The sequence below is a fragment of the Salvelinus sp. IW2-2015 genome, linkage group LG4q.1:29, assembly GCF_002910315.2.
Source record: "Salvelinus sp. IW2-2015 linkage group LG4q.1:29, ASM291031v2, whole genome shotgun sequence".
NCBI lineage: Eukaryota > Metazoa > Chordata > Actinopteri > Salmoniformes > Salmonidae > Salvelinus > Salvelinus sp. IW2-2015.
Genome location: NC_036842.1, coordinates 62,423,328 through 62,438,117, shown reverse-complemented (window position 1 = coordinate 62,438,117; position 14,790 = coordinate 62,423,328). Strand labels below are relative to the sequence as shown.

Sequence of the window (14,790 nt, the reverse complement as noted above, 5' to 3'; positions counted from 1 at the left end):
TGTAAACAATTGTTGGAAAACTTACTTGTGTCTTGCACAAAGTAGATGTCCTAACCGACTTGCCAAAACTATAGTTTGTTAACAAGAAATTTGTGAAGTGGTTGAAAAGCAAGTTTTAATGACTCCAACCTAAGTGTATGTAAACTTCTGACTTCAACTGTATGTATGTATGTGACATTTGTGTGTCAAATCAAGTTCAATTTTATGTGTCACATGCACCGAATACAATGGGTGTAGACTTAACCGTGAAATGCTTGCTTACCAAGGATGCAGAGTTAAAATAATAATAATAATACCATCACAACGATTAAAATACACAAAAATTTAGCTATATACAGGGAGTACCAGTACTAGATCAATGTGCAGGGGTATGAGGTATTTGAGGTAGATGCAGTACCTTCAGAAAATATTCACACCCCTTGACTTTGCCCATGTAATACAACATTTTGTTGTATTACAAATTGGGATTAAAATGATTAATGGAAAATMAAACTGAGTGTACAAAACATTAAGGACACCTGCTCTTTCCATGACATAGATTGACCAGGTGAATCCAGGTGAAAGCTATGATCCCTTATTGCTGTCAAATCCRCTTCAATCAGTGTAGATGAAGGGGASGAGACAGGTTACAGGAGGATTTTTAAGCCTTGAGACAATTGAGATATTGATTGTGTATGTGTGCCATTCAGAGTGTGAATGGTCAATACAAAATATTTAAGTGCCTTTGAARYGGGTATGATAGTAGGTGCCAGACGRACTGGTTTTGTCAAGAACTGTAACGTGGGCCAGCATCACTGTGGAACGCTTTCGACACCTTGTAGAGTCCATGCCCRGYCGAATTGAGGCTGTTCTGAGTGCAAAAGAGGGGGGAGCTCAATATTAGGAAGGTTTTCTTAATGTTTTATATACTCGGTGTAACTTGAATTAAAACACAGGTATAAATACACGGGATAATGGGGAAGATGGGCGACACCTGGAGGGGGGTGYAGACAAGCACAAAGACAGGTGAAACAGATCAGGSCATGACATACCCATAACACTGGGTGTATRAATACACCATCCAAAGTGTAAAATGAATAACTGCACCATGCCCYATGGGATATTTAATGTCAACTTTTCTTACCAATATACCAATAGGTGTCATTTGCGAACCACAGGAAAACCTACATYGTCTTTGTGGTTSAACCTGTGCTTAAAATTCACTGCTCGACTTTGGGAACTATTTGTATGTGTGGAGTACAGAGATGGGGTAGTCATTTAAAAATAATTMTAAACAATTATTACATATAGGGAGTCTATGCAACTTATCTGACTTCTTAAGCACATTTTTACTTCTTAACTTATTTATMCTGCCATAACAAAAGGATTGAACACTTATTGACTCAAGACATTTCAGCTTTTCATTGAGATAATTTGTAAACATTTATAACAACTTAATTCCACTTTGACATTATGGTGTATTGTGTGTAGATCAGTGACACAAAATCTAAATGTAATCCATTTTAAATTCAGGCTTTAACACAACAAAATGTGGAAAAAGTCTAAGGGTGTGAATACTTTCTGAAGGCACTGTATGTACATGGCAGGGTAAATTGACGAGGCATCAGGATAGATAATAATACAAGTAAAATAAAGAACGGAGTAGCAGCAGCATATGATGCGTGTGTATTTAATCTGTGCGTATGTAGTGTATTAGAGCCCTCACAAGTCTCAACTGGCAGCCATCATAAATAGTACACGCAAAACCCGTCTCAACTTCAAACACGTGAAGACAGCGACTCCGGGATGCTGGCCTTCTAGACAGGAGTTGCCAAAAGAAAGCCATATCTCAGACTGGCCAATAAAAAAGAAAAGATTAAGATGGGCAAAAGAACACAGACACTGGACAGAGGAACTGTGCTTAGAAGACGAGATCCCGGAGTCACCATTTCACTGTTGACGTTGAGACTGGTGTTTTGCGGGTACTATTTAATGAAGCTGCAGTTGAGGGACTTGTGAGGCGTTCTGTTTCTCAAACTAGACACTCTAATGTACTTGTCCTCTTGCTCAGTTGTGCACCAGGGCCTCCACTCCTCTTTCTATCTGGTTAGAGACAGTTTGCGTTGTTCTGTGAAGGGAGTAGTACACCAGCGTTGTACCAGATCTTAGTATCTTGGCAATTTCTCGCATGGAATAGCCTTCATTTCTCAGAACAAGAATAGACTGACGAGTTCAGACTTTCAGAAGAAAGTTTTTGTTTCTGGATTTTGAGCCTGTAACGAACACCAACATGCTGATGCTCCAGATACTCAACTATTAGCTAACACAACGTGCCATTGGAACACAGGAGTGACAGTTGATGATAATGGGCCTCTGTACGCCTATGTAGATATCCCATTAAAAATCAGCCGTTTCCAGCATGAACAATGTCTACACTGTATTTCTGATCAATTTGATGTTATTTTAATGGACAAAAAAATGTTTTTCTTTAAAAACAAGGACATTTCTAAGTGACTCCACACTTTTGAACGGTACTGTGTATGTATGTGTAATATAATATAGGATGTGGGAGAATGGGAGGCCTGGATATATATATATACAGTGGGGAGAACAAGTATTTGATACACTGCCGATTTTGCAGGTTTCCTACTTACAAAGCATGTAGAGTCTGTAATATTTATCATAGGTACACTTCAACTGTGAGGACGGAATCTAAAACAAAAATCCAGGAAAATCACATTGTATGATTTTTAAGTAATTAATTTGCATTTTATTGCATGACATAAGTATTTGATATCATCAGAAAAGCAGAACTTAATATTTGGTACAGAAACCTTTGTTTGCAATTACGAGATCATACGTTTCCTGGAGTTCTTGACCAGGTTTTGCACACACTGCAGCAGGGATTTTGTCCCACTCCTCCATACAGACCTTCTCCAGATCCTTCAGGTTCGGGGCTGTCGCTGGCAATACGGACTTTCAGCGCCCTCCAAAGATTTTCTATTGGGTTCAGGTCTGGAGACTGGCTAGGCACTCCAGACCTTGAGATGCTTCTTACGGAGCCACTCCCTTATTTCCCTGGCTGTGTTTTCGGTCGTTGTCATGCTGGAAGACCCAGCCACGACCCATCTTCAATGCTCTTACTGAGGGAAGGAGGTTGTTGCCAAGATTCGCGATACATGGCCCCCATCCATCTCCCTCAATACGGTGCAGTCGTCCTGTCCCCTTTGCAGAAAAAGCATCCCAAAGAATGATGTTTTCCACCTCCATGCTTCACGGTGGGGATGGTGTTCTTGGGTTGTACTCATCCTTTTCTTCCTCCAAACACGTCGAGTGGAGTTTAGACCAAAAAGCTCAATTTTTGTCTCATCAGACCACATGACCTTCTCTCCATTCTTCCTCTGGATCATCCAGATGGTCATTGGCAAACTTCAGACGGGCCTGGACATGCCCTGGCTTGAGCAGGGGGACCTTGCGTGCGCTGCAGTATTTTATCCATGACGGCATAGTGTGTTACTAATGGTTTTCTTTGAGACTGTGGTCCAGCTCTCTTCAGGTCATTGACCAGGTCCCGTGTAAGTTCTGGGCTGATCCTCACCTTCCTCATGATCATTTGATGCCCCACGAGGTGAGATCTTGCATGGAGCCCCAGACGAGGATGATTGACAGTCATCTTGAACTTCTCATTTTCTAATAATTGCGCCAACAGTTGTTGCCTTTCTCACCAAGCTGCTTGCTATTGTCCTGTAGCCCATCCCAGCCTTGTGCAGGTCTACAATTTTATCCCTGATGTCCTTACACAGCTCTCTGGTCTTGGCCATTGTGGAGAGGTTGGAGTCTGTTTGAATTGAGTGTGTGGACAGGTGTTTTTTATAACAGGTAACGAGTTCAAACAGGTGCAGTTAATACAGGTAATGAGTGGAGAACAGGAGGGCTTCTAAAAGAAAACTAACAGGTCTGTGAGAGCCGGAATTCTTACTGGTTGGAAGGTGATCAAATACTTATGTCTTGCAATAAAAATGCAAATTAATTACTTAAAATCATACAATGTGATTTTCTGGATTTTTGTTTTAGATTCCGTCTCTCACAGTTGAAGTGTACTTATGATAAAAATTACAGATCTCTACATGCTTTGTAAGTAGGAAAACCTGCAAAATCGGCAGTGTATCAAATACTTGTTCTCCCCACTGTATGTGTGTGTGTATCTTCTGAGTGTGCATAGAGTCGGTGAAAGATGGTCAGGGCAGATAGTTCAGGTAACCATGAATTAACTATTTAGCAGTCTTATGGCTATTTAGCAGTCTTATGGCTTGGAGGTAGAAGCTGTCTCTGAGCCTGTTGGTCTGAGAGCTGATGCTCTGGTACCATTTGCCAGATTATAGCAGAGTGAACAGTCTATGGCTTGGGTGGCTGGAGTCTGGCAATTTTCGGGCCTTCTTTTGACACCGCCTGATGTAGAGGTCCTGGATGGCAGGGAGCTTGGCCCAAGTGAAGTACTGGGCTGTCCACACCACCCTCTGTAGCGCTATGCGGTTGAGGGTGCTGCATTTGCCATACCAAGCAGTGATGCGGTCAGTCAAGATGCTTTCGATGTACTGTAGCAGCCYTAGAAACATTTGAGGATCATGTCAAATCTTTTCAGCCTCCCTAGGGTAAGAGGTGCTGTTGTGCTCTCTTCACGACTGTGTGGGTGTGTGTGGACCATCATAACCCTATCAGTCACGAGACTCAAAAATCTGCATTTATCTGCATGTCTTATGTTCAGCCTCACAATTAAGTATTTAACCATTTTCTTTTCAGGACAACCAGGGCTACGAGAAGAACAATTTGACATAAATAGTTTCATTCATGAGTTTTATTGACAAATSTAAATAAAATGAAAAATAAGGTCCACCAAAGCAAAAACCTGATAAAAATGTATTTATATGAATMCTGTAAATACAGAAATAGTTTTCTCACTGGGAAATGTATATCCAACTAGGCAGTAACAACTGTGTAGTGTTTGGAGTTTGTGACAGCAACTATGTGAGCTTATACAGTATCATAATAATATTACATTTAATTTGAGTAGCGCTTTTAATTAGTTATCACAAAGCTCTACTGAGTAGGCTTGGACGATATACCGTKTACCAGGATATTTCAAAATATAAATTTTGGGGGGTTTTGGGTGCTACGCCATTGCTTCTAACTATAAGTTAAGTATAACCATAAGAAATCTAAGATGTGTCAGATAAATTATGTCCAGCTCAGGGCCCCAGCTATGCATTTGGTTTGCTAACTTGCTAAGTGGCTAGATGTCAAGATCAAGCTTCTCGGTTACAGCAGAGACATGCAATCCCCTCCTGGATCAAGATCCCTGTTGCCTTAATTGTTTTGTGCGTCAAAAATAGCGCCCCTTGTGTGCACATTCAGTAATACCGTATACCCTGGTATAGTACAGAAACGGTATGACGGTTTGAGAATCTGAATACCGCCAAACCCTTCTACTGAGCAAAAAAATATTAAAAAGGATATATACAATAACTAAATACATTTACAATCAAGGCAGGTAAAATAGCAATAGCTGGATAGGTGCTAAATATATTTTATATTGGGACTAGGACTGTGAAAAAAAGTGTGTAGAAGTGGGATTTAAGGCCCTTTTTAAAAGTTGAGTGATCCCCAGTCCACCTGGTCGTGCTGCTGCTCCAGTTTCAACTGTTCTGCCTGCGGCTATGGAACCCTGATCTGTTCACTGTATGTGCTACCTTATCCCGGACCTGCTGTTTTCGAAGCTCTCTCTCTCTACTACACCTGCAGTCTCTCTCTGAATGATCGGCTATGAAAAGCCAACTGACATTTACTCATGAGGTGCTGACCTGTTGCACCCGCTACAACCACTGTGATTATTATTATTATTATATGACCCTGCTGGTCATCTATGAACGTTTGAACATCTTGGCTGTGTACTGTTATAATCTCCACACCGTCACAGCCAGAAGAGGACTGGCCACCCCTCATAGCCTGGTTCCTCTCTAGGTTTCTTCCTAGTTTCCTGCCTTTCTAGAGAGTTTTTCCTAGCCACCGTGTCTCTACATCTGCATTGCTTGCTGTTTGGGGTTTTAGGCTGGGTTTCTGTACAGCACTTTGTGACATCGGCTGATGTAAAAAGGTCTTTATAAAGGCATTTCATTGATTGATTGAAATTTGATTGATGGAGCGGTTCTCAGATTATTAGGGAGAGCATTCCATAGGTGAGGGGCAAGGGAGCAGAAGGCTCGGTCCCCCGTAGTTTGGAGATATGTTTTGGGGACTTGAGGCAGTGGCTGTAGAGGAGAGTGTCAGGTGGTTCGCTATTGAGATGAGGTTGCAGACGTAGGTGGGGCTCAATCCATTCAAGGCTTTAAATACACGAGCATGAGATTTTTGAAATCGATCCTGTACACCGAGTATACCAAACATTAGGAACACTTTCCTAATATTGAGAGCTTCGGTAGTGATTTGGCTGGGAGGCCCCCAAACAGTGCATTGCTGTAGTTGATCAAATAGAAATCGAAGGTGTAGATGAATTTCTCTGCGTTTGGCTGGGAGAGTGATGGTATGACCCGGGCAATGTTTTTTGAGATGGAAAACTATATTTTAGGGAGTGGGGTCATGGCCAGGGTCGCCATTGTACAGCAACCCTGGAGCAATTAGAGTTAAGTGCTTTGCTCAAGGGCACAGCAACAGATCATTTTTTCTCGCCTTGTCAGATCTGGTATTCGAACTAGCAACCTTTCGGTTACTGGCCCATCGCTCTAACCTCCAGGCGACCTGTGGATTGGGGGGTGCTCTCCCCTCTTTCTCCTGTAGTCACGTTCTGCTCGTTGGTCTTACTGACGTTGAGGGAGAGGTTTTTGTCATGGCACCACACTAACACTAAGTCTCTGACCTCGCTGTAGGCTGTCTSATCGCCATCAGTGATCAGGCCTACCACAGTTGTGTCGTCAGCAAACTTGATGTTGGAGTCATGCGTGGGCGAACAGTGAATACAGGAGGTGACTAAGCACACACCCTTGAGGGGCCCCTGTGTTGAGGGTCAGCGTGGCGGAGGTGTTGTTGTCTATCCTCACCACCTGGGGCCGTCCTGTCAGGAAGTKCAGGATCTTTTTACTGAGGGAGGTGTTAAGTCTCAGGGTCACCAGCTTGGTGGGGACTATGGGGTTGAACGCTGAGCTGTAGTCTGTGAACAGCATATTTACATACACCGAGTGTACAAAACATTATGAACACCTTATTAATATTGAGTTGCACCCACTTTTGCCCTCAGAACAGCCTCAAGTCATTGTGGCATGGACTCTACAAGGTTTCTTGAGTGTTCCACAGGGTTGCTGGCCTATGTTGACTCCAATGCTTCCCACAGTTGTCAAGTTGGCTGGATGTCCTTTGGGCGGTCGATCATTCTTGATACACACGGGAAACTGTTGCAGTACCTGACACACACACACCGGTGCGCCTGGCACCTGCTACCATATCCCTTTCAAAGGCATTACATATTTTGTCRTGCCCATTCATCCTCTGAATGGCACACACACACAATCCATGTCTCAATTGTCAAAAATCTTTCTTTAACCTGTCTCCTCCCCTTCAGCRACACTGATTGAATAGGACTTAACAAGTGACATATACATGTCTCCATTGTGATGTGCTGCTCTTGTACAGATGACCCGCCCCTGTTAATTACCTCGTTAATGATTCATCCTTGTTAATGATGTTTGCCGTCTCTAGAGCAAAGAAATTAGCAAATATGACTTGGGGACGGCGGGAGAGAAAATAGAGGGGGAATGTAAAAAATCATCTAACATTTAAGTGGGAGGGTGGGAGGGTTTCTGCTGGAAAGGAGAGCTCATCTTGTGCGGTAGAGGACATATTCAGAAAACTTTTAGCCCATCAAAAATACTGGATTTCCCTGTGGAATGGCAACTCAGAGAGTCCCCATCTGTGAGCATAGCCAGCATAACTATTTTGTACTGTAGCCTATTCACAGATTTGTCTGTATGTGACTTGAATTGTTTATGTACAGTCATCCTTTGTCCATTAATGCATCAAGATATGAGTTTTTCCTCACACCCTTACAGCCTCTACAGTGCAGACTGACCTATGCTGACCTACACATTCATGTACAGTGAAGGTATTCTTCCTGCTCTGTATACAAACACATCATATGCTGTAGATGTGTCCACATACACATGCCCTCACCTTTATTTCAACCCATACAAACCTCTAAAAACATACACATGCCCTCACCTTTATTTCAACCCATACAAACCTCTAAGAATATACACATGTACTCAATTGTAGAATAGTTGACAACACATGGTTGACATTGAATATAAAGAAGACCTCAGTGATCTGTTTTTCCTCCAGACAACAGCCAATGGTAGCATCACTCAACATTTTGATCAAAGAAGAGTGAATCAAGCAGGTTTCTGATGTTAAATACAGTATCTTTGAATCAACTCTCAATTTAAGTTTGATAAACATGCAATACAAATCAGCAGAACAGTGAAAGCAAGTCTCAGCTGTTTTAAGTTAATAAGAAACTGTTTACCCTTTGATACTGCACTTATATTTTTTARACACAATGATAATTTAGCAAATATCTCATCTGCATGACAACATGGACTCAGGCAAAACTCACAGTAAACAAATCTATAGAATCACTCTACAATAAAGCCTTAAATTGCTTTTCAGCAGTCTGTCTGTCTTCAGTTCAACCCTGTCACATTCTCTGTCACAATGGTAATCATTCTCACTCAAAAATGTTATTTGAATAAGTGTTGCTGTAACTTTAGTGAAGTTAGAGTATAGTCTAAGCTCAAGTGGAGATAGCTGCTGTGCTCCTCTTGAGGGTATTAGCCTGCACTGTCCAGGCAGCGCTCTGCCTGATCAATCATTGTTTTGCTGGCCACTTTACTCTGTTCATTGATTGTTTATCTGCTGTTCTCTTTTACTCCTCAGACTTTCTGTTGTGTACTGATTTCAGATTGCATTTAGGAAACAATGATACTGTTGAGTCCTGGCATCAGCTTATTGATGTGCCTATCTTTACGTGTATACAACAGATGTTGTTTTCCCAAATGTGGATCAAATCTAAATTAAATTACGTTTTATTTGTCACATGCTTTGTAGACAACAGGTGTTGACTAACAGTGAAATGCTTACTTATGGMTCCATTTCCAACAATGCAGAGTTAAAGATAAGATAMAAATAGTGARGCAAGGAATAAATACACAGAGAATAACAAGTAGAAAATAACATGGCTATTTACAGGGGAAATGTTCTTAAACATTTATAAAATGGTGGATAATCATTGTTCTTTGTCATAGCTTGCTACATATTTACTCTTTCTTTCTCATTGTCTCTCTTGTATCAGTGTGAAGATGGTGCTGCTGTGGACTGTTGGAGATATTTTCAAGACGACGTACTTCGTGATGAACCACAGCCCGTCCCAGTTCTGGGTGTGTGGGGCAGTCCAGATCCTCATAGACATGGCCATCCTGCTGCAGGTGCTCTTTTACYGCCAGGACATCAGGGTCAAACTGGGATGAACCCTATGACCTTATCATCCTCCAATACATCAATGCTCTTAATCAAAGACTTATACCTAAACTTGTGTGCCTTACCATGTATTTTTTWAAAGATATTAGATGGAGAATGCCAGAGAGGTATTGTGTATGTTTTACTATTTGATGCCAGTCATTTGTGTCTTCATAGGTCATTTGCTTTGCTAGTTACTGAAGGACAGTGTGTGTCCATCAGTCAATCTCTACCGGCTCCACAGGCAGCTTGAACGACACGACGGGCTACTCTGACTGATGACTCCTTCACTATGTACCTCAGTGTGTTTTTAAGATTAAATATAGACATATGTATGTGTGTCCGTGTGTGTGTGTGTGCGTTTCAGCATGAATTGATGTTAGCCATCGGCATTCTCCAGTGCCACAGGGGCGCAGCGGTCTAAGGCACTGCATCGCAGTGCTAGAGGCGTCACTACAGACCGGGTTCGATCCCAGGCTGTAACCGGCCGTGATCGAGAGTCCCATAGGGCGGAGCACAATTGGCCCAGCATCGTTAGGGGAGGGTTTGGCTGGTGGGGCTTTACAAGTAGGCTGTCATTGTAAATAAGAATGTGTTCTTCACCGACTTGCTTAGTTGAATAAAGGTTAAATAAATAAAAATGGCAAGGTATTTGGTATTTTATTAGAATCCCCATTAAATCAAATCAAATCAATCAAAGCAAATGTTATTTGTCACATACACATGGTTAGCAGATGTTAATGCGAGTGTAGCGAAATGCTTGTGCTTCTAGTTCCGACAATGCAGTAATAACCAACAAGTAATCTAACCTAACAATAACCTAACCTAACAATTAGCTGTTCCTAAAGCAGCAGCTACTCTTCCTGGGGTCCARACAGAACATGAAACATGACATAATACAGAACAACATCAAATCAAATTTTATTCYTCACATACACATATTTAGCAGATCTTATTGCGGGTGTAGCGATATGCTTGTGTTCCAACAGTGCAGTAGTATCTAACATTTCACAACAATACACACATCTAAAGGTAAAAGAATGGAATTAAGAATATTACGACCAGCAATGTCAAAGTGGCATTGACTAGAATARAGTATGTAACCATGATTAAAGTGACCAGTGATTCCATGTCTATTTACATAGGGCAGCAGCCTCTAAGGTGCAGGGTTGAGTAACCGGGTGGCAGCCAGCTAGTGACAATAACTAAGTTCAGGGCAGGGTGCTGGGTGGAGGCCAGCTAGTGATTGCTATTTAACAGTCTGATGGCCTTAAGATAGAAGCTGTTTTTCAGTCTCTCGGTCCCAGCTTTGCTGCACCTGTACTGACCTAGCCTTCTGGATGATAGCGMGGTGAACAGGCCATGGCTCGGGWGGTTGATGTCCTTGATGTCCTTTTTGGCCTTCCTGTGACATCGGGGGCTGTATGTGTCCTGGAGGGCAGGCAGTGTGCCCCCGGTGATACGTTGTGCAGACAGTACCACCCTCTAGAGASCCCTGCGCTTGCGGGCGGTGCAGTTGCCATACCAGGCAGTGATACAGCCCGACAAGATGCTCTCAATGGTGCATCTGTAAAAGTTTGTGAGGGTCTTAGGGGCCAAAGAAGCTCTGTTAAGGTTGAAGAGGCGCTGTTGTGCTGTCTTCATCACACTCTCTGTGGGTGGACCATTTCAGATTGCCAGTGARGTGTACGCCAAGGAACTTGAAGCTTTTCACCTTCTCCACTGTGGTCCCATTGATGTGGATGGGGGCGTACTCCCTCTGCTGTCTCCTGAAGTCCTCGATCAGCTCCTTTGTTTTGTTGACATTGAGGGAGAGGTTATTTACCTGGCACCACTCCGCCAGGGCCCTCACCTTTCTGTAGACTGTCTCGTCATTGTAGGTAATCAAGCCTACTACTGTTGTGTCGTATGCAAACTTGATGATTGAGTTGGAGGCATGTGTGGCCACGCAGTCATGGGTGAACAGGGAGTACAGGAGGGGGTTGAGGATCAGCGTAGTGGAGATGTTTCCTACATTCACAAGACAAGAACAACTCAAGGACAGAACTACATGCATTTAAAAATTACTCACGTAGGCTAAATATCAATACATACACACAAACTATCTAGGTCAAATAGGGGAGAGGCGTTGTGCCGTGAGGTGTTGCTTTATCTGTTTTTTGAAACCAGGTTCATTTCAGCAATTTGAGATGGGAGTTCCATGCAATAATGGCTCTATATAATACTGTACGCTTTCTTGAATTTGTTCTGTGTTTGGGGACTGTGAAAAGACCCTTGGGGCATYTCTGMTGGGGTAAGTGTGTGTGTSAGAGCTGTGTGTAAGTTGWCTATGCAAACAWTTTTGAATTTRCAACACATTGTTTCTTATAAAAAGAAGATGCAGTCAGTCTCTCCTCAACTCTTAGCCAAGAGAGACTGGRATGCATCGTATTTATATCAGCCCTCTGATTACAATGAAGAGCAAGATGTCGTGCCGCTCTGTTCTGGGCCAGCTGCAGCTTAACTATGTATTTTCTTACAGCACTCGACCACACGACTGGACAATAATCAAGATAAGACGAAACTAGAGCCTGCTTGACTTGCTTTTTGGAGTGCGGTGTCATAAAAGCGGAGCATCTCTTTATTACGGACAGACCTCTCCCCAACTTTACAACCATTAAATCTATATGTTTTGACCATGACGGTTTAAGTCTCCTCAACTTGTTCAACAGCCACACCATTCATTACCAGATTCAGCTGAGGTCTTGTACAAATACAATGCTCAGAATGTATACAGTACAGTTCATCTACAGGAAGCATGGCCCACATTCATCACTGTCAAACAGCTATTTCTGGAGAGCAGCTTTCTACTCACCAAGCAGAACTGCCGGCCTGTGWCTGAGGGAAAGGAACTATATTGAAAATGTTATACTTGGGATCACAGCTACCTAAATGACAGTACAATGATATAAAAATGATCCATTAAAACATACTGTTAGTCTTGGATTGTTCCTTTAAGCTTTGCTAACGAGTACTCTAGCCACATTTTAAGAACTTCCAATGGTCAGTTGAGGGAATGTTGTGGAGTAAATTGTTATGGTGTTCTGAGTCTGGTCATTTAGAGAGACTATAATGGAGGCTTTCCAGCTCAGTTAGTCTCTGTGGTCACACTGGCATCGTCATCAGTTCCATGCTGTTTAGTTTTATTAAGAGCCATCCGAGAAGACGGAGCTACCTATGATTTGTTAGGGAACAGCTTTATGGTCATCAGAGGGACATTTTGTTTTCTCATTACATTGTTTCCTTAGTAGTTTAACACTAGACACTGCTGTAATGAAGAGAGATCAAGAGATGGATGCTGAATGTCTGTGCCTGCCTACCTGTCTTCTTCAACGGTCCTCTATGAATGGCCAGGCTATATGTGCCTGTGGCCTCCCAGTGCTGGGACAGTGATAATCATTTACGTGGCTAATGTTTGCACAGCGTGCAGAAAGTGGCCCTGCCTCGTTAGGTTTCCCATCTGTAGCTGACGGCCCTGCCTGCCTCTGCCTGGCAATGTGAAGCTGAAAACCTGGACAGATTGCCTGTAAAGTGTGTGTGTGATGCCATCCTCCAAATAAAGAAAATAATTGGCTCGACTTCTACTGGTGCTATTTCAAGAGGTGTTAAATTACAGTGTAGGTAGCTGATAGGATCATACTAAAATCTGCCTAATACCCAACCCCAATCCCCAAAACCTCTTTGCTCTGTGTTATGATTTTATGTAAGTATAGAAAAAACAATTACATTATTTATCGTCCTTTTTATTCTGCCATATAATATAGGCTGTTGATGCAAGAAGGCTTCTTGCGTTCTGTTTTCTTATTGTTTTTATATCCTATAGGCTGTTATCTTGATGTTTATCAGGATGATTGTTTTTCTTTGAGCTCAGCATGTTTGTTTACCTGTGTTCCTCCCTATGCTTAATATACTGGGTCTGTTGGCAGCCTTGGAAATAATGGCCATCCATACAAACACCCGTCCAATGGCAAGCTACAGTTGAAGTCGGACGTTTACATACACCTTAACCAAATACATTTAAACTCAGGTTTTCACAATTCCTGAAATTTAACTGAAGAACACCATTCCAACCTTGAAGCACTGGTAAAAATTCCCTGTCTTAGGTCAGTTAGGATCACCACTTTATTTTAAGAATGTGAAATGTCAGAATAATAGTAGAGACAATGATTTATTTCAGCTTTTATTTATTTCATCACATACCCAGTGGGTCAGAAGTTTTCATACACTCAATTAGAATTTGGTAGCATTGCCTTTAAATTGTTTAACTTCGGTCAAAAGTTTCAGGTAGTCTTCACAGCTTTCCACAATAAGAATTTTGGCCCATTCTCTTGACAGAGCTGGTGTAACTGAGTCAGGTTTGTAGGCTCCTTGCTCGGACACTTTTTTTCAGTTTGCCCACAATGTTTTATAGGTTTGAGGTCAGAGCTTGTTATGGCAACTCCAATACTTGACTTTGTTGTCCTTAGCCATTTTGCCACAACTTTGGAAGTATGCTTGGGGTCATTGTCCATTTGGAAGACCCATTTGCGACCAATTAACTTCGTGCTGATGTCCTGAGATGTTGCTTAATATATCCACATAATTTCTCCCTCATGATGCCATCTATTTTGTGAAGTGCACCAGTTCCCCTGCAGCAAAGCACCCACACACATGATGCTGCCACCCCGTACTCACGGTTGGGATGGTGTTCTTCGGTTTTGCAAGCTCCACCTTTCTCTCTCCAAACACAACAATGGCCAAACAATTCTATTTTTGTTTCATCAGACAGAGGACACTTTCTCAAAAAGTACGATCTTTGTCCCCATGTGCAGTTGCAGACCGTAGTCTGGCTTTTTTATGGTGGTTTTGGAGCAGTGGCTTCTTCCTTGATGAGCGGCTTTCAGGTTATGTTGATATAGGACTGTTTTACTGTGGATATAGATACTTTTGTACCTGTTTCCTCCAGCAACTTCACAAGGTCTTTGCTGTTGTTCTGGGATTGATTTGCACTTTTCGCACCAAAGTACATCCATCTCTAGGAGACAGAACGCGTCTCCTTCTGAGCGGTATGACGGTGCGTGGTCCATGGTGTTTATACTTGCGTACTATTGTTTGTACAGAGAATGTGGTACTTCAGGCGTTTGGAAATTGCTCCAAGGATGAACAGACATGAGGAGGTCCACTGAGGTCTTGGCTGATTTCTTTTGATTTTCCCATGATGTCAAGCAATGAGGG

General features: G+C 42.3%; 1 protein-coding gene across 5 annotated transcripts in view; it reads left to right on the top strand.

The window, feature by feature from the left end:
- Positions 1 to 9,870, top strand: part of LOC111962336 (solute carrier family 66 member 2) — a 117,018-nt gene extending 107,148 nt beyond the window's left edge. For 4 of the 5 annotated variants that reach the window (XM_023985349.2, XM_023985348.2, XM_023985351.2 and 1 more), the window contains exon 5: positions 9,374 to 9,870. In XM_023985349.2, coding sequence (XP_023841117.1) covers positions 9,374 to 9,548 — 175 coding nt within the window. In that variant the 3' untranslated portion in view covers positions 9,549 to 9,870. The remainder of the gene's footprint in view (positions 1 to 9,373) is intronic. The other variant, XM_023985352.2, reaches the window with a different exon arrangement.
- The last annotated feature ends 4,920 nt before the right edge of the window (positions 9,871 to 14,790 follow it).